The sequence below is a fragment of the Theropithecus gelada genome, chromosome 11 (assembly GCF_003255815.1).
Source record: "Theropithecus gelada isolate Dixy chromosome 11, Tgel_1.0, whole genome shotgun sequence".
NCBI lineage: Eukaryota > Metazoa > Chordata > Mammalia > Primates > Cercopithecidae > Theropithecus > Theropithecus gelada.
This window is the reverse complement of record NC_037679.1, coordinates 83,063,045-83,088,721: the sequence shown is the minus strand read 5'-3', so window position 1 is coordinate 83,088,721 and position 25,677 is coordinate 83,063,045. Positions and strand designations below refer to the sequence as shown.

Sequence of the window (25,677 nt, the reverse complement as noted above, 5' to 3'; positions counted from 1 at the left end):
ATTTTGTCATGTTGCCTAGGCTGGTCTCAAACTTCTGGCCTCAAGCAATCCTCCCACCTCAGCCTCCCAAAGTGCTAGGATTACAGGCATGAGCCACTGCACCCAGTCTTAGGTGCTTTTATATAAATCTCAAAAACAAAATTTTGAACTCAGGACCTGGCAAGCATCTCTATGTTGTCTCCTAGGGCAGGTAGTCCTGCTTCTTTTTCAGTATTCACTATCTGGAAATGTGGGTATCTCTTCTCTACACATTACCTCCAGGATGTGGAATGGAAAAGGCCACTTTTCTTTTTGTTCTGCCTCTCAGATTCAACACAGGAGCCCTGGGGATTGCAGTTCCCCTGCCTTCTCCAGAAGGAAGAACTGACGTGGGGCTTCTGCTATTTGCTTAATTGTAAAGACATCATGTTGCAAGCTGAAGGCTGATGTTTCATTTGAAACAGGTGCTTAGGTGGTGGTATTTGCAAATTCTTTACCTTTTATTCCAAACAAGACTAAATAAAGGGCAAGTATAGCTGATTTCAGGGACTTTTTAATGTCCTCCAGTTTCTGCCACTATCATGATAAGCGCAGTTGAGAACTGCAGCAATTCCAAATATGTGGTTCTAATTTGAAGCAAAAGACGCTAAATCCTGACTCATCCTGTGACATAGATTTACTGAATAAGAACAAAGGTCCAAGTTTGCAAACTTTTGACGTGATAAAGAAGCCCAAAGACAATATAGCAAAGTTAATTTCCTATGTGAAGAAACCATCACAGTCTCTGTACAAACAGTTTTACATGTGTAACTCCACCTTGTTGGATGAGAAGAGGGATTTTCCTCCTAGAAAAGAAGGCTGTTTTTTACCTCTTTCTCAGAAGTCCTTAGATATTTGGCATTTGCAATATGTTTTCATTCTTCTAAGGAAGTACCAGATTGTGCAGCAGTTAAGCCTATGAATGCATGCTTGGGTTCAGTGTAAGGCAGTAAAAGAAAACAAGCCAGCTGTGACTGCAGTGATGGGACCATATTCACCTCCCTAAGAGGAGAGACTGCTGCAATTCGCTTCACTCTTTTTTGTAGAGCCTTAGATAGCACTTGGGACTGTTTTCCCTGTTGCTAAGACTGAAAGTGGCATCGGTGGTTTTTCAGTTCAGAAGATATGACCCACCCAATAGTATGATCGCCCTTCAACTTTGGACATAGATGAGCAGGGGAGAAAACGAAAGAAGTTTCCATATAACTTATTTCTCCTAAGAAAAAGAAGTAACAATGACGAATGCAGCTTCATCTGACTTTATAGTGTTTTACATTTTACAGCTTCCTTTTTTGTAAGAGCATAAATATCTCTTCCTTCGACCCCTCCAAAAAAAAAACCCAAATGTGTGAAAACCCCAAAAGAATGAAGTGATTTGTGGTAGCCTGTCCTCCTATGGACACGAACAGGCTTCTATCACTGCACTCACGGCTGTTTTGTTTTCTTTTACTACCCAAATGTGTATGTGCGTGTGTGTGCGTGTGTGTGCGCGTGTGTGTAACATTATGAGTACAGTCACTAGAGAAACAGGTGAGCCTATTGCCCACAGAACAGCATTGACTGAACTTTTTCTTCAAAGTCCATGTAAAAACAACCACAATCGTTCCCCTGTTCTGTTGCAAAGAAAAAATAACAACTCACATTCATGCTTTCATGAGAATTTTGTTAGTCCCCACCATTCCGCCACACCCATCCTGAGACTACAGATTGATTATTACTATGGAAGCATCATAAATGTTGGTATTGGAGTGAGGATGTTGCACTCAACCTTAAGGTACTAAGTGTAATTACAAAGCAAACGATATAACAGGTAAGAGGCCAAAGTAAGGCCAGACCGCTGGGGGAAGCGGCTGCTAAGACTTAAACATTTCAGATGATACCATACTGTGCCCATCACCTCCCTGAAAGCACATAGTAAATGCACATGAACCAGCTGAAACCAGAGAATGTTCCAGCACGTGGCCCCTACCTCCCTAAGGTCAGAGGAGCCTCTCTTCAGCTCACCAGCCATGACCAGCACCGATTTCAGGGCTCTGAGTCCAAAATCATAGTGATACTGCTTGGACAGCTGCTCCCGGGCCAGCTTATACAGAACTGTCATCTTTTTTGCCAGAGTCTTTTGGAAAGAAGATAATAATACAAAAAAAAGATAAAATGATTCAAAAGCAACAGAGGATCATTCTACAAATGCAAGAAAACAGGGGCAGGTGTTCCAGTGCAGCCGCTCTACAAATAAGCAAATTCTGTCTCTAACTTTCAGAAATACCAGGGTAGGTCCTTCATTTTTAAATATGGCAAATTGGGAATTAATGTGAAGGAACATCTGTGTTACCAATATCTTCACCATCTTAATTTAAAGAACAGAATCATTTGTAGGAATCACACTCCAGAAATACACTGCTGCTTTACTTTGACCTAAACCTATTATTAAGGCTATAACTGGGCCAAGCATGGTCACTTATGCCTGTAATCCCAGCACTTTGGGAGGCCAAGGCGGGTGGATCACCTGAGGTCAAGAGTTCAAGACCAGCCTGGCCAGCACGGTGAAACCCTGTCTCTGCTAAAAATATAAAAATTAACGAGACGTGGTGGCATATGCCTGTAATCCCAGCTACTTGGGAGGCTGAGGCAGGAGAATCGCTTGAACCCAAGAGGCAGAGGTTGCAGTGAGCTGAGATCACACCATTGCACTCCAACCTGGGTGACAGAGCAAGATTCTGTCTCAAAAAAAACAAAAAACAAAAAGGCTGTAAATGTCTTTGAGGACAAGTCAGCCGCCTCATCTACAGCAAGCGTTCAAAACCCACAGGTCCCTAAGGCAAGTGTGGCAATTTTAGTCATAAAAACTAGGAGCAAGAGATCTCGTCATGCCACCTCAAAATCCTGACGCAGTAATAGGCACCAAGAGCTTTCAATAAAAGACATATTGCAGAAACGCAATGTGACAACCCTCTATGTTAAAAGTATTCTCTATTTTGTAACTTTTCCAGAGCTTCTGGAAAGATCTTACATACGTACATGTTATAGATAGCTTAAAAGAGGATAAACATTATCTATAAAGTTGTTTTTGAACCACATATTCTCAAAGGCATTGTGCTGAGTAAAGAAGCCCGCCTCAAAGGGTTCCATACTGCATGTCTCCAGGTACAGAGCAGCCTCAAAGTGACAAAATTATACTGGCTGAAGAACAGATCACGGGTTGCCAGAGTTAGGGTTTGGGGGAGAGTGTGTCTAGTAAGCAGTAACAAGAGGCTGGGTGCAGTGGCACACACCTGTAGTCCCAGCTACTCGGGAGGCTGAGGTGGGAGGATTACTTGAGCCCAGAAGTTCAAGACCAGCCTGGGCTGTAGAGACCCTGTCTCTACAAAAAATAAGCAAGATTAGCCAGGCATGATGGCATCTGCCTGTGGTCCCAAATACTCAGGAGGCTGAGACAGGAAGATCATTTGAGCCCAGGAGTTTGAGACTGCAGTGAGCTGTGATCCCGCCATTGCACTCCAGCCTGGGTGACAGAGTAAGACCCTGTCTCTCTTCTTTGTGGTTGTGGTGATGGAATAGTTCTGTATCCTGATGTGGTGACGGCCACTCCCGTCCACATGTGATAAAACATCATAGAACTAACTACACGCACACGCCAGAGAGAGAATGTGAAACCTGGTGAAATCCACATAACGTCTATACCTGAGTTAATGGCACTTGTGCCAACACCAGCTTCCTGGTTTGCGCAATGGGCTGTGGATATGTGAGATATTCTCATGGGGAAAGGGGCACCCGGAAATTCCGTGCTACTATTGTTGCAACCTCTTGTGCATCTTAAATTATTCCATAATTAAAAGTTATAATTTAAAAGAGGTGGGGGAGAGAGACAGAGCAGAAAACAAAACAAAAATCAAAGAGCCACACAGAGCTAACACATCCTAGGTCCTGTCTGGAAGAGCCACAAGGAGCTAATGTGTCCTAGGCCCCTTCTGGAAGAGCCACATGGAGCTAACACATCCTAGGTCCCCAGGCTGGAAGAGCCACATGGAGCTAAGGCATCCAAGGTCCCCAGTCTGGAAGAGCCACACAGAGCTAACGCGTCCGAAATCCCCAGTCTGGAAGAGCCACATGGAGCTAACGCATCCTAGGTCCCCAGTCTGGAAGAGTCAAACGGAGCTAACGCGTCCTAGGTCCCAGTCTGGAAGAGTCAAATGGAGCTAACGCGTCCTAGGTCCCAGTCCGAAAGAGTCAAACGGAGCTAACACGTCCTAGGTCCCAGTCTGGAAGAGCCACAAGGAGCTAACATGTCCTAGGTCCCAGTCTGGAAGAGCCACACAGAGCTAACACGTCCTAGGTCCCCCGTCTGGAAGAGCCACAAGGAGCTAACGTGTCCTAGGTCACAGTCTGGAAGAGCCACACGGAGCTAAGGCATCCTAGGTCCCCAGTCTGGAAGAGCCACACGGAGCTAACGTGTCCTAGGTCCCAGTCTGGAAGAGCCACACGGAGCTAAGGCATCCTAGGTCCCCAGTCTGGAAGAGCCACACGGAGCTAACGCGTCCTAGGTCCCCAGTCTGGAAGAGCCACACAGAGCTAACGCATCCTAGGTCCCCAGTCTGGAAGAGCCACACAGAGCTAATGTGTCCTAGGTCCCCAGTCTAGAAGAGCCACACGAAGCTAACGCGTCCTAGGTCCCAGTCTGGAAGAGTCAAACGGAGCTAACGCGTCCTAGGTCCCAGTCTGGAAGAGTCACACGGAGCTAACGCGTCCTAGGTCCCAGTCTGGAAGAGCCACACGGAGCTAACGCGTCCTAGGTCCCCAGTCTGGAAGAGCCACACGGAGCTAACACGTCCTAGGTCCCCAGTCTGGAAGCAGACCCGGGTGAAGTCTGTACTGCGCGGACTGGCACTGCCGAGGCCCCACCTTGGCCCCCAGGAAGCCCTCGGAGAAGAGCATGATCTCGCAGATCTGCTGCAGGTCGGGCACGATCACGACCACGGGCCTGAACAGCGCCTTCACTGACTCGGGCAGCTCCGTGCGGCCCGCGTAGCCGGGGTTCATGGTGATGAAGATGCCCATGCGGGAGTCCAGGGAAATCTCCTGCCCTTCAAACTGGAGGGCAAGAAGGAAGAAAGAAAGAAGTTAGGTGGCCCAGCCGGCCCGCCCCCTGGAAAGGAGCCTGCAGTGAGCCGCGTGGGGATTCATTTTCATGGTAGGAGGCGGACGACACCACTAGCCTCCTTTCCCCTCCCCAGTGTTCAATGCAGGGCCTCCCTTGCCGAAGACCTTGGGGAGGGCAGGTCTCAGTGGAACCCCAAACTTGGACCTGAACCCAGGGGCACTACCTTGGAGAGGGGCCCAAGTTGACAAAGCACAGAGCCTGGGGCTGATACAAGAAGCCGTTGACCCTCAACAGATCACTTAACCTCTCTGAGTCTCAGTTTATTTTTCTGCACAACAGAAATGCAACCTACCTCATGGCACAGCTGTGGCGATTAAGGGAGACAGGCCAGGTTGGGAGCGCCCAGCCCACCACGTCACAGAGCACCCGCTTCCATTCCCCTACCTGGCTTTGCACCCTCTGCGGGTGCCTGGACTTCATGTGGTCACTCCTCCCTAAAGAATCCCACCTCAAACCCTTCAAGAAACCAGTCTTCATTCCTCTGGTTGCCCCAGGTACCAACGAACCACCGAAATCCCTATATTCTTAGCCTCTTTAGCTGAAGGTTGAGTCTGGTTGTCTCTCGGTGAAGTTTTCGCTTTTATTTTTTTTTGATTGTCCGCCAGCCAGGCAGAAGACAGAAATTTTTATTTTTAGGAGGCACAGTCTGCATCACCAATAAGAGGGCAGCCTGGAAGACAGCCAGCCTCCCCCAAAACAAGGCCACTGCCTTGACTCACAGGTGCGCCCTGAGACCATCCCCACCCCTCCTCGGTATCCCACAAGAGGCCCAGATGGGCCCTGGGGAAGAGCAGACAGCTGCTGTCTCCTGGCTCTGAGAAACACAGCTTCTGGAAACCTACATCGTTAATTCCCTCTCTCGGGAGCACTCAGCTCAGCCCCAAAAATCCCTCAAAAGAACTCATCAAAAGGAAACCTATCCAGACCTCTTACTGGAATCCTGAAAACACACTCTCTTAACAGTGAGCCCCACCAAGACCTGAGGAGGAGGCAGGTGGGATGCCAGGGCCACCAGCTCAAGCTGAATTTTCATCCTGGACCTCCCAATGGGGCTCTGAAGGATGTATAGGAGTTTTCCAGTAAAGGGAAGAGGGACAATTCCACTCAGCTGGGGACGGACATGGTGTCACAGGGCAGGGTTTGACTGTGCAGCAAGTGGCTTAGTGACAAGTGTGCAGGGCATGGAGTGGGGAGGACAGAACCAGAAGGACAGCAAGGGACCCAGAAGGCCCTGGTGCAGGGAAATGGCCCACCCACGCTGGTCCTGTGTTTTCAGAGAACCCCCTTCTGGGCCTCCTAGACTACATAATAAGATCATGTTTCTCCAAATTTGGATCCAGCTTAATCTGGTATAATTTAACACAGACTTCTCAAACTCAAGTCTGCAAACATATTCTTCAGCAGAGAGAAATTGATGAATTCTCAACAATTGTTTTAAAATTTTGCCATCTCACTTTGATAACCTTGCAAATCCTGCTTATTATGACGCCGTAACTTTACAAGCTATGAAGACAAAATTTCTTATTCACTGTGACAATGTGATTGCATGGAACATTCACTTTCTAAGTCAGGTTTTCTCAAACTTGGGAAGTCGCCAAGAATATTTTTTCCCTTCTAGGGGGCCCTGCACATCACTTATTTGAGAAATCTGCCCCACCCCCATTCGTAATTATTAGTTCTATGTCTGGAGTCAGTGTGAAGTCCTTGGATTGTTACAAACCTTCTATCATCAATGATGATAATTTTGGAAACCCAATCATCTCAATTGGAAAAGCCAACAGATCTTCTACAGGAAGCCTGGTCTAGAGTGACAACGGCCCACCATCTGGTGTTTCAGAGGTAGTATGGCAAGCTTCCATCCTGGGGACATGGTCCCGGGGGCTTCGCACGTCTCACCTGGAATGTGGTTAACTGATGGATCAGAGCGTTTCGGATCGTCTGAATCTGAGAGGAGATCACGGAGAGCACAGAAGCATCGATTCGATTAAACTCATCAAAGCAACCCCAAGCCCCGCACTGGGCCAGGCCAGAGAAAATCTTCCCCACGGCCTAGGAAGAAAGACATGTCAGGACAAGGACAATTTTCATCTTTAAAACTGCAAACAATGCATTTATGGATATATCTTCTAAATTAAAGCAAACCATGAGATCGCCGATTGGCAGAGAAGCAGGCGACCAGCCACCTGACTAGTGGATTTTTCTGGCAGGACTTCCAAGGCCCCTCATGGACTGGCTCCTACTTGGGATTTTACAAATCCAGATTTTTGTGTAAAACTCCATTTGTCTTCTCTTCTCTTGAAATGTTGGAAAATGTAGCAATGCTTGGTCCACTTTCCCAAATGGTGATTATGAACCAGAGTTGGACAGTGGCGCCCTCTTCAGATGGAGTTTTGCTCTGCAGTTAGCCACAGATCCCACCACTCTCTATTAGTCTGCTGGCCGCTTTACTCACGTACATCATCTACCTGACCTTCCTAGGCTAGTGAATCCGGGACTCTTGCTCTACTTCCTGCTAGCGAAGCAGGATCGTCAAGCAGACACACTTGGGTTCTGGGGCTGTGGTGGCGGAAGGTTTCCTCCTAGCTTCTTCCCGCTGATGTCATGTCACTTCACAGAAGACTAGGAGGTGAAATGCCATGTCCTGCTTTAAGCTCTCTACCTAATGAGCCAGTACCAAAGGTGACGGCAAGGCCTTACCTTGTAATCCATGCCTTCGCCACAGTTGGTGACAACGCAGAGCAAACCCAAGGCTTTCGCCAGGTCCTTGGTGGTCTCGGTTTTGCCGGTACCTGCTGGGCCAGCAGGGGCCCCACCCAGATACATGGACAGTGCCTGTTATACGCCAAATGCAAAACATATGTTTTCTGGTGCACAGAAGGAAGTGGGTGTCATTTCCAAATTCATCACTGTGACTACAGGTGCAGAATAGAGAAAAAATGTGGTGGTTGCTTTCATGTGTCAACTTGACTGGGCCACAAGATGCCCAGGTAGCTGGCTAAACATTATTTCTGGGAGTGCCCATGAGTGTGTTTCAGGAAGAGGAAAGCAGATGACCCTCCCCAAAGTGGGTGGGCCTCATCTAATCCGTTGAAGACCGAACAGAACAGAAGGATGGAGGGAGGTTACATTGGTGCTGCCTGACTGCTTGAACCAGGGCACTGGGCTTCTACCCTTGGCACTTCGGGTTCTCAGGCCTTCAGACCCAGACAGGAATCTACACTATGGGCTCTCTCACTGGTAGAACTTCAAAGGCTACTGGCTTTCCTGGTTCTCCAGCTTGCAGATGGCAGATTGTGAGAGTAATCAGACCCTGTCATCACATGAGTCAATGCCTCATAATAAATCTCTTCCTAAATATCCAGATAGATGGATGGATGGATGGATGGATGGATGGATGGATAGATAGATAGATAGATAGACAGACAGACAGACAGACAGACAGACAGACAGACAGATAGATAGATAGATAGATAGATAGATAGATAGATAGATAGATAGAATAGATGATAGATAAAATAGATGATAGATAGGGATGATGGATGGGTAGAGACAGAGAGAGAGATGATAGATAGATAGATAGATAGATAGATAGATAGATAGATAGATAGAAATAATAGATGATAGATAAAATAGACAATAGATAGGGATGATGGATGGGTAGAGACAGAGAGAGAAGATAGATAGATAGATAGATAGATAGATAGATAGATAGATAGATAGACAGACAGGATGGATGGATAGATAGATATATGGATAGATGGATGGATGGATGGATGGATGGATGGATGGATGGATGGATGGATAGATAAAATAGATGATAGGAATGATGGATGGGTAGAGACAGACAGACAGTAGATAGATAGATAGATAGATAGATAGATAGATAGATAGATAGATAGATAGAATGGATGGATAGATAGATACATGGGTGGATGGATAGATAGATACATAGACGGATGGATGGATGGATAGATAAGATAGATACATAGATATAGATAGATAGATAGATAGATAGATAGATAGAGACAGATCGATAGACAGAGAGACAGACAGACAGATAGACAGATAGATAGACAGACAAACAGCTAGCTATGTCCTGCTGGTACTATTTCTCTGGAGAACCCTAACAATACAGATAAGATGACACTCTTTTTCTCAAAAACAAAGGACTTTATCACTCACAGCACAGGAGGCAGCATGGGCTTCCTGTTCTCACTCATTCCCTTTATCCCTGTCCCCCCAAATCCCATGGGGTGATGAGGAGACGGGCCCAGGTGCATGCCACACCCACAGCGGGTATGAGTCTCAGCTGAGAAAATGTGAGCCTAAGAGACCACCAATCTAGCCAGGTGCAGCGGTGCGTGCTATAGTCCTAGCTACTCGGGAGGCCAAGGTGGGAGGATCACCTGAGGCCAGGAGTTCAAGGCAAGCCTGGGCAACATATCGAGACCTCATCTGTAATTTATAAAAAGAAAAAAAGAAAACTAGCAAGCATCTGACAAACAGTCTTGGGGGTTGCTTGCCAACCTGCCCAAACTCTGCCTGGATGGATGTTACCTTCATTTCCTGTACAGCAAACAAGTTTACCTTCTGTCCTGGAGGGAGATGCTATCTCTACCATCCAAGGCTGTTCACTAGAACAGATATATACTGGAATAAAAGCTGTCACAAGACGTGCAAAACCACATCACACCTGCCCTAACAGTCACCATCTTTGGCATTTCTGCATTTTCCCATTGGCCTCTACTGATACAGCCTGACACACCATTACCTAGGGGCCAGTGTAGCAGTGGCTAAGCATGGCCACACTTACATCCCAATCCCAAATGGTGACAATCGGGTCACATCCCGAATGGAAAAGCTTTTCCAGATTTCAAAGCAACGATCTCCCCTGCTATTTCAATCACTGCAGTCATCATGCCTCAAGCTTAGAGAAAGTGCCCCACCCCAAGGTAAGTGGTAACCACAAGCGCCAGGCCGACAGTCACCTGGGTGAGCGTCAGGTAAATCCGGTCGGTGAGGGGCGTGATGACCAGCCTGCCGTTCAGACCCATGTACTCGTATCCGTAGCCAAAGGTTCCCGTGCACTGGCGGATGTTCAGCTCATCTGGCTCCCGGTCCCAATAAAACCGCAACTGACTTTCCCATTCAAACTCTCGGGCCTCCAGGATGCTGGACCGCAAGAAAGGTGGAGGAGGAAGTGGAAACCATTGAGACAGACCAGAGGACCACGAAGTGTCCCTTTTGAAATGCCAGTGCCCCCGGAAAATGCTCACCTGCCTCTTATGAAAGAATCAACTATGTCTCTCGCATGCACGTCAATGATGAGAACGGTGTTGTATTTTTTCCTGTCGTTTTTGCTCAGGGGCATGGTGATGCGCGTTACCAACTCATCGATCTGTCGGTGCATTTTCCTGCCGTAGTTCTTCATGGCCTGCTTCTCCCCTTTTTGCACTTTGTGGAAGACGTCTTCCACCTCCCAGGTCCACCACACCTGGCTGGCGGCCAGCACCACCATGCCCTGGTACAGGAGCATCCAGTCGACTCTGCAGAGAACGCACACGTGTAAGAGGCTCTGATCAATCTGGGGACTGGTACCCAAAACAGTCCCTTCAGGAATTTATTTCTTTGATCTGGAATAGGAAGGGCAAAGTAAAGGCTTCAGGTAAGCAAGTGCCTGCATTTGTTTACCTAAGTCAGAGGAGTAAGACTTAGGTAGGAGTAAGGTGTTACCTATCTCTGACTAGGTAGTAAAATTCCAGGCCGAGGGTGCCTCTCGCCACAAAAAATGTTGCAGGTACCTGACTGCATAGAAAGATGCCAGATCATGGCCGGGTGTGGTGGCTCACGCCTGTAATCCCAGCACTTTGGGAGGCCAAGGCAGGCGGATCACCAGTTCAAGACCAGCCTGGCCAACATGGTGAAACCCCATCTCTACTTAAAAAAAAAATACGAAAATTAGGCCTGGTGGCATGTGCCTGTAATCCCAGCTACTTGGGAGGCTGAGGCAGGAGAATCGCTTGAACCTAGGAGGCAGAGGTTGCAGTGAGCCAAGACCACACCACTGCAGTCCAGCCTGGTGACACAGCAAGACTCCATCTCAAAAAAAAAAAAAAAGAAAGAGGCCGGGCGCGGTGGCTCAAGCCTGTAATCCCAGCACTTTGGGAGGCCGAGGCGGGCGGATCACGAGGTCAGGAGATCGAGACCATCCTGGCTAACATGGTGAAACCCCGTCTCTACTAAAAATACAAAAAACTAGCCGGGCGTGGTGGCGGGCGCCTGTAGTCCCAGCTACTCGGAGGCTGAGGCAGGAGAATGGCCTGAACCTGGGAGGCGGAGCTTGCAGTGAGCCGAGATCGCGCCACTGCACTCCAGCCTGGGTGACACAGCGCGAGACTCCGTCTCAAAAAAAAAAAAAAAAAAAAAAAAGAAAGAAAGAAAAGAAAAGAAAAGGAAAAGAAAGTTGCCAGATCACTTTTTCAATGTTTTGGGCCAGTCGTGGTGGCTCACGCCTATAATCCCAACACTTTGGCAAGCCTAGGCGGAGGATCACTTGAAGCCAGGAGTTCAAGACCAGCCTGGGCAACATAGCAAAACCCTGTCTCTACAAAAAATAAATTAAAAACTACCCAGGCATGATGGCGCACACCTGTAGTCCCAGCTACTCCAGGGGCACTGGAGCCCAGGAGTGGGAGGCTGCAGCGAACTACAATTGTGTACTGTACTCCAACCTGAGTGACAGAGCAAGGCCCTATCTCTAACAAATAAAATAAAATAAAATAAAATAAAATATTTGATTAAGGTTTTCAAACTTACTTAGTATTTGGAGTTTATTGTAAGAAGTAAAAAAAACATTCCAGGCTGGGCATGGTAGCTCATACCTGTAATCCCAGCATTATGGGAGGCCCAGCTGCGGCAGATTGCTTGAGCTCAGGAGTTTGAGACCAGCCTGGGCAACACAGTGAAACCTTGTCTCTACCAAAAATACAAAAATTAGCCAGATGTGGTGGCACATGCCTGTAGTCCCCGCTATTCAGGAGGCTGAGGTGGGAGGATTGCTTGAACCCAGGAGCTCAGGGCTTCAGTGAGCCGAGCTCACATCACTGTACCGTGGCCAGGGCAACAGAGTAAGACCCTGCCTCGAGAAAGAAAATTAAAATTCCAACAAAGAATTTCATAGTCTCTGACCACACTGCCAGGTTTGCAGGCCAGGCTGTATCATGCTTTTGAATTTCTGCCAGTCTGAAAGGTGAAAGGAAACACCTCATCCTCCTGTAATGTACAAATCCTGCTGAGTCGCCTCTTTTCATATGTTTGGATTTCCTCTACCAAGGCACTAACTTACATAGCTTGTGATTGCCTTGAAACACATTTAGCCAAAGCTTTTTTCCCAAACTGCACTTAAGAAATAATGGACTCAGAGCTGTAAATGCCTAATATGGTTGGGCTCCGTGTCCCCACCCAAGTCTCAACTCCAATTGTAATCCCCATAACTCCCAGGTGTTGAGGGAGGGACCTGGTGGGAGGTGATTGGATCATGGGGGCGGTTTCCCCCATGCTGTTCTCACGACACAGAGTGAGTTCTCATGAGATCTGATGGTTTTATAAGCGGTTGTTAGTTCCTCCTTCTCTCTCTTTCTTGCCACCACGTGAAAAAGGTACTTGCTTTGCCTTTGCCTTCTGCCGTAACTGTAAGTTTCCTGAGGCCTCCCCAGCCATGCGTAACTGTGAGTCAATTAAACCTTTTTCTTTATAAATTACCCAGTCTTGGGTATTTCTGTATAGCAGTGTGAAAACAGACTAATACAATGCCAATACTGGAAAAGTGACTTCGGGTTACTATAGTTATTATCTTGATGACCTACAGTTAATGGCAAAATAAATTTAAAAGAGTATGAGGCCGGGCGCGGTGGCTCACACCTGTAATCCCAGCACTTTGGGAGGCCGAGACTGGCGGATCACCTGAGGTCGCAAGTTCAAGACCAGCCTGACCAACATGGCAAAACCCGGTCTGTACTAAAAATACAAAAGTTAGCCAGGTGTGGTGGTGGGCGCCTGTAATCCCAACTACTCGGGAGTCTGAGGCAGAAGAATCGCTTGAACCTGGGAGGCGGAGGTTACAGTAAGCTGAGATCGCGCTATTGCACTCCAGGCTGGGTGACAGAGCGTGACTCTGTCTCAATAAATAAATAAATAAATAAATAAATAAATAAATAAGTAGGAAAAGCAATAAAAAGAACATTGACCTTTATTGTCTTATTTTAAAATTCTGCGGTGCAGCTAAAACCTAAAGATTACTTATATGCATGATCCCTACACATCAGGAGAGAGACAACAAAGATTACGAACGCCCAGAGGATGACACTGAAATGACAAGCAAAGACTGGCCTTGCAAAGAACGTGACAAACCTAGAATCAGAAACAGGGAGAGGTGGCAGCTGAGGCCGCAGGATCAGAGAAGATTAAATGACCAGGGCAAAGCTAAGAAATCCCAGGACACTGGTGTTTCCTGGGACTAGATACAGCTGGCCTTAACTTCTCAGTGATGCCACACGTATCAGCTCAAATAAATCAACATGCTCATGTCAACTATTCTCCCTGTTGGAAGCAACAAGTTCATGTGCTCAAAGGCACATTGGGATGAGAAAAATATCTTTTTCAGTCCATCAGGCTGAATTCCCTTACTCTTTTCCACCAACTAAGAACTGCCAAACGTAGCAATGCCCTAGCAAAGTGGTAGCTATCATGCAAATAAAATCAACTTATGCTGACGTAAAAGTCATAGTATTTTGGAGCATGAAAGAGACTTTAAAACATTCAGCGATTAATACATACAGAAGGCAGAGACTTCTGTCTGGTTTGGTTTTGAAATAGCATCTAGCATAGTGAATAGCCCAGAGCGGGGGTTGAAGAACTATTGGTTAAATGAATGCTAGGGCCACCTCCTATCAACTCGCAAGACTAACTGTCAAATACTCAGGAATTCTGCAAACTGGTTGTTAAACCACTTACTGTTATTTCACTGAGCTTTGAAATCAGCCATGACAGGAATATTTGCACCATGGAAACTGGCAAATACTTTAAATCAAAGCTTTAAAAAAAATTTTCCCAGACATTCAGTTTACTAGCATACCACTGAACATATCTACATAAAGATGCAAACAAATTTTTTACATGCCTCAGTACCTCAGAAACAGCAGGATCATAGTCAAATAAATATTATGCTGTTCTCTGATAATTTTTTAAGTAGATGTTTGCATTTTGCAAAATCAAAAAGGCAGTGTACAAAATCAAGAGGATGGTGTTCTCATAATGACAAGGAAGATTTTGTGTCTGCATCAAGGCCCTGCCAAATACACTCCAACTTTAAGGGGGATCCTGTCTCAATCTAACAGAACAAGTTAGCCAAAGAGGCTTTCTGTATTTCCAGTTGAACTGCACTCAGCTGCTAGGAGCAGGCAGGGCTCAGCATGATATCCTGAAGCCTCTTTAGCCACAAAAATCTTTCTATGCAGTAGAAATTCAGTAAATATTTTAGAAACGTTACATACACATAATCCTACTAAACACCTCGTTTCTGGTGGTTCACTAAGTCAGCGGGTCACGTGCTAAGGGTGCTGGGAATCCCCTGGGAGCTTGCAAAAACACAACTCCTCAGGCCCCACCCCCAGAGTTCTGATGCACAGGTGCAGGCTAAGACCCAAGAGTCAGCATTTCTAACAGTCGCAGGGGGCACACTTTCAGAGTACTGCTCGGTGTGATCATTTGAAGACTGCTATCTTGAGCTCGCTTTGGCAGCACATATACTAAAGACTGCTAGCTTGCCCGGGTGCAGTGGCTCACACCTGTAATCCCAGCACTTCAGGAGGCCAAGGTGGGAGGATCACTTGAGCCCAGGAGTTTGAGACCAGCCTGGGCAACACAGTGAGACTCCCTCTCTACAAAAAAGTACAAAATTAGCCAGGTGTGGTAATTTCCATGCCTGGTAGTCCCAGCTACACTGAAGGCTGAGGTGGGAGGATCTCTTGAACCCGGGAGGTCAAGGCTGCAGTGAGCCATTGTGCCACTTCACTCCAGCCTGGGTGACAGAGCAAGACCCTGTCTCAAAAAAATAAAAATAAAGACATCTATCTGTCCACTAATTACCTATTGCAAAATAATAAAACCTCATTTGGAATGTCAGTCAATCTACTCCAAGCCCTTAAAATTAATCCATTACGACTATGAATAGGATAGAGCAATGCACGTTCACATTCACAGACTTGCCTGCTTCTGTCTTCACAGTATCTAAAAATAGCCTCTTTGGTAATTAGTCTATTAGTTCTTCTCATTTCATTCAAAACTGCCGTCATCCAGTCCTCCACGCGCCCTTCGGCCCGCACGATCTTCCGAAGCTCCATGACTTCTCCTTCTGCTGAAATCATCGCGGACACCAGTTTTTCTCCACTATCGCCGTCGTTAAACCGCAGCGATGCTATGTTGTCGTACATCTGCAAAACAGGGAGAGGCGGCCCTGTAAGACCTGCACTGAGTTCTGGAATCAAAGACCAGCCAGCAGTGCTTCATCCAGCAGAGCTGCCACGATGCAAGCAATGGCAACCATTGAGCCGAGATCACAGGCAAGATGGATGTCGCTCACCCACCTGTGTGGTCATCCGAAAGACACTTACTGGGGACTTTCATTTACTCTGCACTGTGCAAAGATCTGTGGAGGATTGAAAATAGAAAGAAAAAGAAGACAGACTCTGTCCCTAACCCTGCTGGAATGGGGAGATATCTGGACATAGGAGCCAGTGGAACGTGGAGGAGGCAGAAGGGTGATTAACACCCCAGGCTGGGGAACAGAGGCCTGTGGTGGAATCCCAGCTTCCCCACTATCCAGTTGAGCAACTATGGGTGAGTTGCTCCTCCTCTCTCTGCCTGGAATAAACATAATCATGGCATTTACCAAGGTGGGCTTGGGAGAATCAAATGAAACAATGTGAGTCGAATGCCAGCACACTGTTAAACACGTGGCATTTGCTGACTATTATCATTGTTATTAATCAGAATAACATTTAGGACAATGGGTCCTTTAGGGCCCACCATATAATACAAGGCACTCGCAAATCAGAGAGGAGAGGAAGGCAACAAACAGACTTTAAAAAATAAAATCAGAGGTCTCCAAAAGAGGCAAACAGTAAATGAAGTATTCCTGATACTGTATTTTTCTGTAACAGTAAAAGACTTGTTTACAAAAGTGGAAGCAGAAGGCCAGGCACAATAGCTCATGCCTGTAATCCCACCACTTTAGGAGGCTGAGGCAGGAGGACTGCTTGAGCCTAGGAGGTAGAGGCTGCAATGAGCTGTGATCACACCACTGACTCCAGGCTGGGCAACAAAGCAAGGCCCCATCTCAAAAAAAAAAAAAAAAGAAAAAGAAACAGAATACTGTATAAGCCTCCCCTTTGAGAAAGGAAAAACATGCAGTCAAAAATATGAATTTTACTTTAAGAAGGAAGTCAGCATTAATTAAAGGGAAAGTATGGAAGAAAGCACTTGTTCCTAAGTGCTCTGTTAATTTGGAATGGAGGAATTACCCTGCAATACTGACTCTCAACCGGGGATGATTTTGCCACCAGGGGACATTGGCAATGTCTGGAGATGTTTCTGGTTGTCATAACTAGGGAGGGGGTGCTACTGGCATCTAGTAGGTTGCGATCAGGGATGCTACATAATATCCTGTAATGTACAGGACAGCACCCACGGCAAAGAGTCATCCAGCCCCAAATGCCAGCAGTGCCGAGGCTCAGAGCCCCTGCCCGGGCTGACGCTAGATAAAGAGCTTTGATTAGCAGGCCAAAGATCATGTCTGCTCAGCCTCTGTTCTCCATCACAAGGGACAGTTTTCTCTGTTGTTTGCTGCCATTCCAGAAATGGTTCATGGATACATATACATTTATTTAAAAAGTATGAAATTATGGTCTGGAAGGAATCATAACCAATTCATGACAGTGGCTGGCGCCTGTAGTCCCAGCTACTCGGGAGGCTGAGGCAGGAGAATGGCGTGAACCCAGGAGGTGGAAGTTGCAGTGAGCTGAGATCACGCCACTGCACTCCAGCCTGGGTGACACAAGTGAGACTCCATCTCAAAAAAAAAAAAAAGAAAGTAGAGGAAGTATGAATGGGGAAGGGAACAAAGAGTATTGCAAATTTGTACAACTTTACAAAAAAAAGAGACAAATCAAATATGACTAAATGGTAACACGTGCCAATTCTGGGTAGTGGAGAGGGTTGTTTAGCCAACATTGCAAAGCAGGCGCTGTTCAAAGTGCTTTATAAATAGTGACTCATTCCATCTTTATAGCAGCTCCACCAAAACAGGTAACTACTGGGGTTATGTCCGTTCACAGATGAGGAAACTGATGTCCAGAGAGATCAAGTACCTTGCCGAAGGTCACACAGAAACTCAGAATAGAGCAAAGATTTGAACCCCAGCCATCTGGTTCTACAGTCCATGTGCGAAACCACTATCCTCCAATGCCTCTCTGTTTAATATACTAGTCTTTGTATATTTCTGTATTTTTAATTTTTTTTTAGTTTATAAAAGGAAAGGTTTTGGACTGTGGAAAAAGAGCTGAATCTGGTGTGATTTCAGACTGAGTGAATATCATCAGACTTACACTTCAAATTAAAACTGCAGGGCTGAGTGCGGTGGCTCACACCTGCAATCCCAGCACTTTGGGAAGCTGAGGTGGGAGGATCGCTTGAGCTCAGGAGTTAGGGACCAGCCTGGGCAACATAATGAGACCCCATCTCTCCAAAAAATATATAAAAAATAGCCAGGCATGGTGGTGTGCACTTGTGGTCCCAGCGACTCAGGAAGCTGAGGTGGCAGATCACTTGAGTCGGGGAGCTCGAGGCTGCAGTGAGCCACGAATTGCACCACCGCACTCCAGCCTGGGCAACAGAGCCAGACCCTACCTCAGAAAACAAACCAAAAACCCAACTCTAGCAACATTTCAGTCTTAACCCTTTGGGTTGAACCTCACGGCAAAGGGAACCAGGGAGGACTGAAGGCGGTTCTAAGGCTTACATGGGGAGCCCCTGCCCACCCAGAGGGCTGACCTTGATCATGTGCTCCTGGACGCAGAGTGGGTCACTGCTCCCCAGAATGCTGAGCAGCTCATCGTCAGAAATGAAGAAGAACCTCGGGAAGGCGTTTCTCTTCGAATCTAAGTAGTCGTTGAGGCTTTTCTGGCATTTCTCCAGGCCCTCGCTGACATTCTGTAGGTCACTGAGGCGGTTTGGGGCTTCACAGCACCTCTTGATCACGGGGTCTTTTAAGGTCTCGCCCATGATCTGGACCAGGACAGAGGAGAGCATCAAGCAGGGTGAGCAGGGAGAGCAGACACACTGTGTTTGACCCCCAACAGGCACTCGCCAGAGCCCAGGTACAGCAGAGACCAAACTGACAAGCTGCCCAGTGCCATCGGCTTTCAGGGGATCAGTTTATCATTTTTAAACATGCGTATCCTTAGCACCTTCTAACGTACTACATGTAACTAACCGGTTTCTGGTTTTTCTTTTCGTTATCCCATAAGGCGGCCAGCGGCACGGGGAAAGGATTTTTTGTCTTGTTCACTGATGGGTTCCACCCCACCTTACAGCAGTGCTTACACCCAGTAACCCAGTCAACATATGCTGAGTAAAGGAAGCTGGCAATTCCACCGTGAGCGATTTGTATATACAGAATATTCACAGCAGCTTCTTCATCACAGCAGAAAAAGAAAGAAATAGCCTCCAAGTCCAGCAACAGGTCAGTCATCTGCTGTGAGTGATAATTTCGATGTTTATTTATTGAAATACGTCAAGCTGTTCAATGAAAATAGCCAATGATATTGGTAAGAATGATTCTAGTTTCATGCCTGTAAACCCAGTGCTTTGGGAGAGTAAGGCAGGAGGATTGTTTGAGGCCAGGAGTCTGAGACCAGCCTGGGCGATAGAGCAAAACTCCATCGCTACTAAAAAAAAAGAAAAAAAAAAAACCTTTTTTTTTTTTTAAGTTAGCTAGGTGTGGTGGTGCACACCTGTCGTCCCAGCTACCCGGGAGGCCAAGGCGAGGATCATATGAGCCCAGGAGTTGGAGGCTGCAGTGAGCTTTGATCACTGGGCAACAAAGCAAGACCTCGTCTCTTTAAAGAAAAAAAAAAAAAAGAACGATCCTATTTTGTAGAATGTTATTTATTTATCTACATATATTTGTATGTTTATGCAGGAACAAACATTCCAGAAAGCTACATGCTCAACCGTTAAAATGGTTACCCTGGGCAAGGGGATTATAGGTACTTTTTCCTTCCTTTCTTTTTTTTCTAGGCTTTTTGTAATTTCTAAAGCATTCTGTAATGAATTGATATTTGTCATGTTAGTCTTCTTTTTTTTTTTTTTTTTTTTGAGGCGGAGACTCACTCTGTCACCCAGGCTAGAGTGCAGTGTTGACATCTCAGCTCACTGCAACCTTCACCTCCCGGGTTCAAGCAATCCTCCCACCTCAGCCTCCTGAGTAGCTGGGATTACAGGCATGCACCACCACGTCTGGCTAATTTTTCTGTATTTTTAGTAGAGATGGGGTTTCACCACATTGGCCAGGCTGGTCTTGAACTCCTGACTTCAAGTGATCACCCACCTCGGCCTCCCAAAGTCCTGGGATTACAGGCGTGAGTCACCGTGCCCGGCCTGATATGTGTTGTATAATTCTTTTAAGTTTAAAAAAAGAGCTTATGCAAATGGGTATGAAACAATTATAAACGCTAATGGATAAAAGAGACCAAAACATGAACTGGCCACCTCTAATTAAAGAACACAGCAGCAAAGCTAAGTAGCAAAATACCCAGGCTTTGAGAGCAAATGAGCTGGGTTAAAATCGCAGCCACAGTAACTACCAGCCACTGTGATGACCAGTCCAACCTTCTGGAGATGACTTTAAAATACATACACCCTTTCATGGGCAATTTGCTTTCTAACAATCTATCTTAAGATATTCACTCTATGGAAAAAGCATTAGGCAAGAACCTGCACATTATTTATGAAAGCAAATAACTCTCGGCCAGGCGCGGTGGCTCAAGCCTGTAATCCCAGCACTTTGGGAGGCCAAGGCGGGTGGATCACGAGGTCAGGAGATCGAGACCATCCTGGCGAACACGGTGAAACCCCGTCTCTACTAAAAATACAAAAAAACTAGCCGGGCGTGGTGGCAGGCGCCTGTAGTCCCAGCTACTCGGAGGCTGAGGCAGGAGAATGGCGTAAACCCGGGAGGCGGAGCTTGCAGTGAGCCGAGATGGCGCCACTGCACTCCAGCCTGGGTGACACAGCGAGACTCCGTCTCAAAAAAAAAAAAAAAAAAAAAAAAAAAAGAAAGCAAATAACTCTGTTCAAACAAAATGTCAAATTACTAGAGAATAATCAACTAAACTAATGTCAGCCCACTCACTGGAATATAGAGAGCCATGAAAATATTTCCTCAGATGACTTCCTAATATGAAATGTTTCTCATAATATTAAGAGAAAATTATGACATAAAGTTGTACACAATATGATTACAATTATGCTTTTTAAATGTATACACATAGGAAAAAGATAAAAGGAATATGTTGACATGTTAAAGTGACAGAACCATGAGAGATACATTTTTCCACTGTTCTACGTTTTCAAAATATTTTAAACAAGCAAATATTGCTTTTATAATAAATGTAAAAAAGATTCAGTGTCATACGCCAGCAGCTAAAAATCAAATGGGAATTTTTACTAGACAGATTAGGGTCATAAATAATGACAGGAAAAATTCAGAAGCTACTAGTGGGCCGGGTAAGGTGACCCACACCTTACCCGTGCTTTGGGAGGCTGATGTGGGAGAGTCACTTGAGGCTAGGAGTTTGAGACCAGCCTGGACAACATAGCAAGATCCTATCCCTGTAAAAATGTTTTAATTAGCTGGGCATGGCAGCACAAGCCTGTAGTCCCAGCTGTTTGAGAGGCTGAGGTAGGAGGATCTCTTTAGCCCATGAGTTTGAGGCTACAGAGAGCCATGATCACATCACTGCACTCCAGCCTGGGCAACGGAGCAAAACCCTGTCTCTAAAAAATGAGAGAGAAGTTACCAACGGAGAAAATACAATGTGCAAATAAAAAAGTACAAATATCTCAAAACACTGCCCTTCTTTCATTACTAAAATACAAGTGAGTCACTTGCCCTTTTAAATACTCTATCGATGTTGTCAAACTTTTTTGCCTCTTCCGGGAGTTGTGATCTTATATCTCCACCAATAAAAATACTTTCAAGATACATCCATTTTCTCTGAACCAACATCCAAATCTGTAAAAGTACAAAAGGTCAGTGTCAGCAGGGGTTATCAGATACCTCCAGGAGTGGATGGCAAAGCCCCACCCTGACACGGGACAGACCCAAATCAACCCCGGTGGAAGGACCTTCCAGGCAAGGTGACAGAGTGAGCATGTGCATGCCCAGCTCCCCTCCACTCCAATGAAGGTGAATGCCAAGGAAAGCATAACTAATGGCCACGCTCTAAAGCAAAAGAAAGCTCTCCATGCAGCCCAGCACAGGTAGGAAAATGTCTAGTTATGAGAAGGGGGTGAAGCCTGTGACCCACAACAACTAAGGACAGGCCATGCCAAAGCCATGCAAAAAGTGAGCCAAGTACCAAGTGCCCAGCAAGTCCGCTCCTAGGTATTGACTCAAAAGAATTGAAAACAGGGACTCAAATAGTTGTACATGAATGCTGACGGCAGCACTGTTCACAATAGTCAAAAGGTGGAAACAACCCAAATGTCTATCAGCCAGTGAACAGAAAAACAACATGTGATCAATCCACATGATTTAATATTATTGGGCCATAAAAAGGATGGAAGCACTGACACATGCTAAAACGGATGAACCTGGAAAACATCATGCTAACTGACAAAAGTCAGACATAAAGAATCATATATCGTGTCATTCCACTTATATGAAATACCCAAAATAGGTAAATCCATTGACACAGAAAACAGACTGGAGGTTGCCAGATGCTGGGGTGAGGAGATGGGTAGGGAGCGACTGCTTAAGGGGTACTGGCTTTTCTTTTGGTTTGACGAAAATCTGGAACTAGAGGTGGTGGCTGCACAACACTGTGAATGTACTAAATGTCACTGAATTGTGCACTTTACAATAGCTAGTTTTATGTTATGTAAATTTCACCTCAATAAAAAAAATTTTTTGACTGAACATGGTGGCTCATGCCTGTAATCCCAACACTTTGGGAGCCCAAGGTGGGCAGGTCACTTGAGGTCAGGATTTCAAGACCAGCCTCACCAACATGGTGAAACCTCATCTCTACTAAAAATACAAAAGTTAGCCAGGCATAGTGGCACGTGCCTGTAATCCCAACTACTCTGGAGGCTGAGGCAGGAGAATCACTTGAACTCGGCTGGCAGAGGTTGCAGTGAGCCGAGATGGCACCACTGCACTCCAACCTGGGCAACAGAGCAAGACTGCATCTAAAAAAAAATTGTTTTTAACTCACAAATTAAAAAACAGTGCTATATCCCACATAAGAGCTTCCACTAACACAAAGTCATACACAAAACAAACAAATGAACAAAAAAGCAAGGCAAGGAAGCCCAGGCATGATGGAGGCCTGATCACACACTTGGCCGGTGAACCAGACCTGGCTTCATCCCACCCAAAGTTTGGATTGTGGCCAAAAACAAGGTGCTTGCCTGTGGTCTGGGGAGGAAAAAAAGGCAACTGCACAAAAATGGTGCAGTGAGCGTGGGTTGCTCACAGAGGTCTGGACAAGTGTTGCCCAAAAGGAAGAAAGCCCCAAATCACCTACTATAAGACCTTGCTACTTCCCAGTGTGACAGGCCCCAGGTTAAAGAGGCTGCAAAAACAGATGACAAAGTGAAGCAAACACAAGAAAAAAAAAAATACATGTGAGATGAGCTAGAAAAAAAAATCAAAATCACACAGAGGAAAACCCACCACCATAAGAGAGAGTCAACAGGCATTAAAAAAAAAAAGTGTAGAGAAATCTGAAAAGGAACGTAAAATAAATGTTTCTAATTTTCAGCGTCATCAAGGAGGCAAAAGCATCCTTGCAACAAGAACAGGACAGTATCAAAGAAAAACAGAGATATACAAAAAAGAAGCAATTAGGAATCTTGGAAATGAAAATCATTCACTAAAATAAAAACTTGAATCAATTCCTTTGGTCATGCGCTCTTGCCCTCAAAATAAATCAAGACAAAAAGCATGAAAGAGGATCATTTGTTTCTAAGCACAAAATATCCTCATATAAAAGTTCTAAGCACAAAATATCCTCCTATAAAAGCCACTGCTATGCACTGGCTCTAATCCATCTTTTGTTCATCTTTTCTCTCACCTCAATGACTTCTCCTATTAGAGAAAGCGTTTTTTCCCATTTGTGAACAGTTTGCAGAAAAGGCCCCACAAATCTGCTTCCTGAGATGCTCTGCAGGTTGAAAGTGTTGTCATCAAGAGACTGAATAATTTCGTCAACAGAACCCAGGATGTAGCCTCGCTCCTGTGTGCCTTTGTAATACTTGACTACAGTGAATTTCATATTTTCCCACGTGTCTAGGATTTCCTTCACAGCCTGTTCAGGAATAGAAAAAGAATGATTCAGGTACATGAACTGAAAAGACCAAGCCCCAACCCAAAAACACCTGCCTTAGCTTGCTTTTGGCCAACAACGCAATTGGAGTCCTGGGTCTGTTTCCTGAAAAGTTGGGATTCTGTCATGGTAATAATAGTCACTTATCAAGCATTTGCTATGTGGCAGGTAAGCAGGTCACATACATGATCTCATTCAGTCTTCAAAGCAAATACCTCAAATTATATTGGGATTATTATCACCCACATTTTACAGAGATGGCAACTGGGACTCAGACATGAGGCTTAGCTACTGAGCCCCAGAAACAGGATCTAAACTCCACAGTCTGCCCCCGAAGCCTGCACAGTTATGAGATCCTGCCCCTGTGCTTACTCTACTGTCACAAAAAACAAATTACAAAATGATATGTCTCTTATGATTCCATATTCAAAACAATCTGCATCGAGGCAGGGGGTGGTGGCTCATGCCTGTAATCCTAACACTTTAGGAAGTCAAGGTGAGCAGATTGCTTGAGCCCAGGAGTTCATGACCAGCCTTGGCAACATAGGGAGACCGTCTCAAAAAAAAATCTGTATTGATACATATGTATATGTATACATATGTACGTGTATACATTATATGTATATTATGTGTATGTTTGGTATATTGTGTACACTGTGTGTATATGTATACATGTGTGTATATTGTGTGTACATGTGTATATTAGGTACATTATACATTGTGTGTATATGTATATGTGTGTACATTATATGTACGTGTGCATATTAGGTACACTGTGTGTACATTGTGTGTACAAGAATACATAGTGTACATTATGTGTACATGTATATATTAGGTACACTGTGTGTACATTATGTGCATACGTACACATGTATATACATTATGTGTATATGTTAGGTATGCTGTGTGCACACTGTATGTATATTTTGTGTGTTTCCATGCATATGTATCTATATGTATATACATGTGCATATATACATGTGTGGTATACTACGTACAGTCATGCACTGCATAAGGACGTTTCAGCCAGTGATGAATCTCATATACAATGGTGGTCCCATAGGATTATTAGACCATATTTTGGCTGTACCTTTTCTATGTTTAGATACACATGTACTACTAGGTTACAATGGCTGACAGTACTCAATATAGTCACTTGCTGTACAGGCTTGCAGTCTAGAGCAATAGGCTCTACCCAACAGCCTAGGTGTGCAGTAGTCATCCCAGCTAGGTTTGTTTGCACAAACACGAATCAACTCAGGAGACATTTCTCAGAATGCGTCCCCGCCATTAGGTGACACACAACTGTATACATGTATGTGCATGTATGTGTAGGGGTATGTGTATGTGTGTACCTGTGTATGTGTATGTTTGTGCACACAAATGCATGGGCATATATGCACATATATGAGTAGTATGTGTGTATGCATATGTATACGTGTGTGTATGCATTTTTAAGTAGGGAAAGAAATACACTAAAAAGTTAATAATTATTTTCAGGTGGTGGGATTATGAATTTTTTTCAATTTTCTACCATCAACATCCATTACTTCTATTTAAAAATCAATGGCAAAATAAATAAATAAATAAATAAGAAAAATTTTTTTAAACAATGGAAAATGAAACTACAATTGGGAACAATAAAAAATTTAATTAAAACAAAAATTATATTTCTACAATAAATAATTATTTATTACTGAAGTACAGCAGGTACTAGAGCAAATATGTTTTCTCTTTTTTGTTTGTTTTTCTTCGAGACAGAAAATGTCTCACCCTGTCACCCAGGCTGGAGTGCCATGGTGCGATCACAGGTCACTGCAGCCTCCACTTTCC

General features: G+C 45.2%; 1 protein-coding gene across 1 annotated transcript in view; it reads right to left on the bottom strand.

Annotated features, from left to right (window-relative positions):
- Positions 1-25,677, bottom strand: part of DNAH10 (dynein axonemal heavy chain 10) — a 176,653-nt gene that overhangs the window by 80,562 nt on the left and 70,414 nt on the right. The window contains exons 26-35 of the mRNA XM_025401943.1: positions 23,593-23,826; positions 21,405-21,527; positions 18,284-18,517; positions 15,443-15,666; positions 10,453-10,722; positions 10,165-10,348; positions 7,874-8,008; positions 7,073-7,225; positions 4,918-5,106; positions 1,988-2,134 (exon numbers count right to left, since the gene is read on the bottom strand). Of these exons, the coding sequence (XP_025257728.1) occupies positions 1,988-2,134; positions 4,918-5,106; positions 7,073-7,225; positions 7,874-8,008; positions 10,165-10,348; positions 10,453-10,722; positions 15,443-15,666; positions 18,284-18,517; positions 21,405-21,527; positions 23,593-23,826 (1,893 nt within the window). The remainder of the gene's footprint in view (positions 1-1,987; positions 2,135-4,917; positions 5,107-7,072; positions 7,226-7,873; positions 8,009-10,164; positions 10,349-10,452; positions 10,723-15,442; positions 15,667-18,283; positions 18,518-21,404; positions 21,528-23,592; positions 23,827-25,677) is intronic.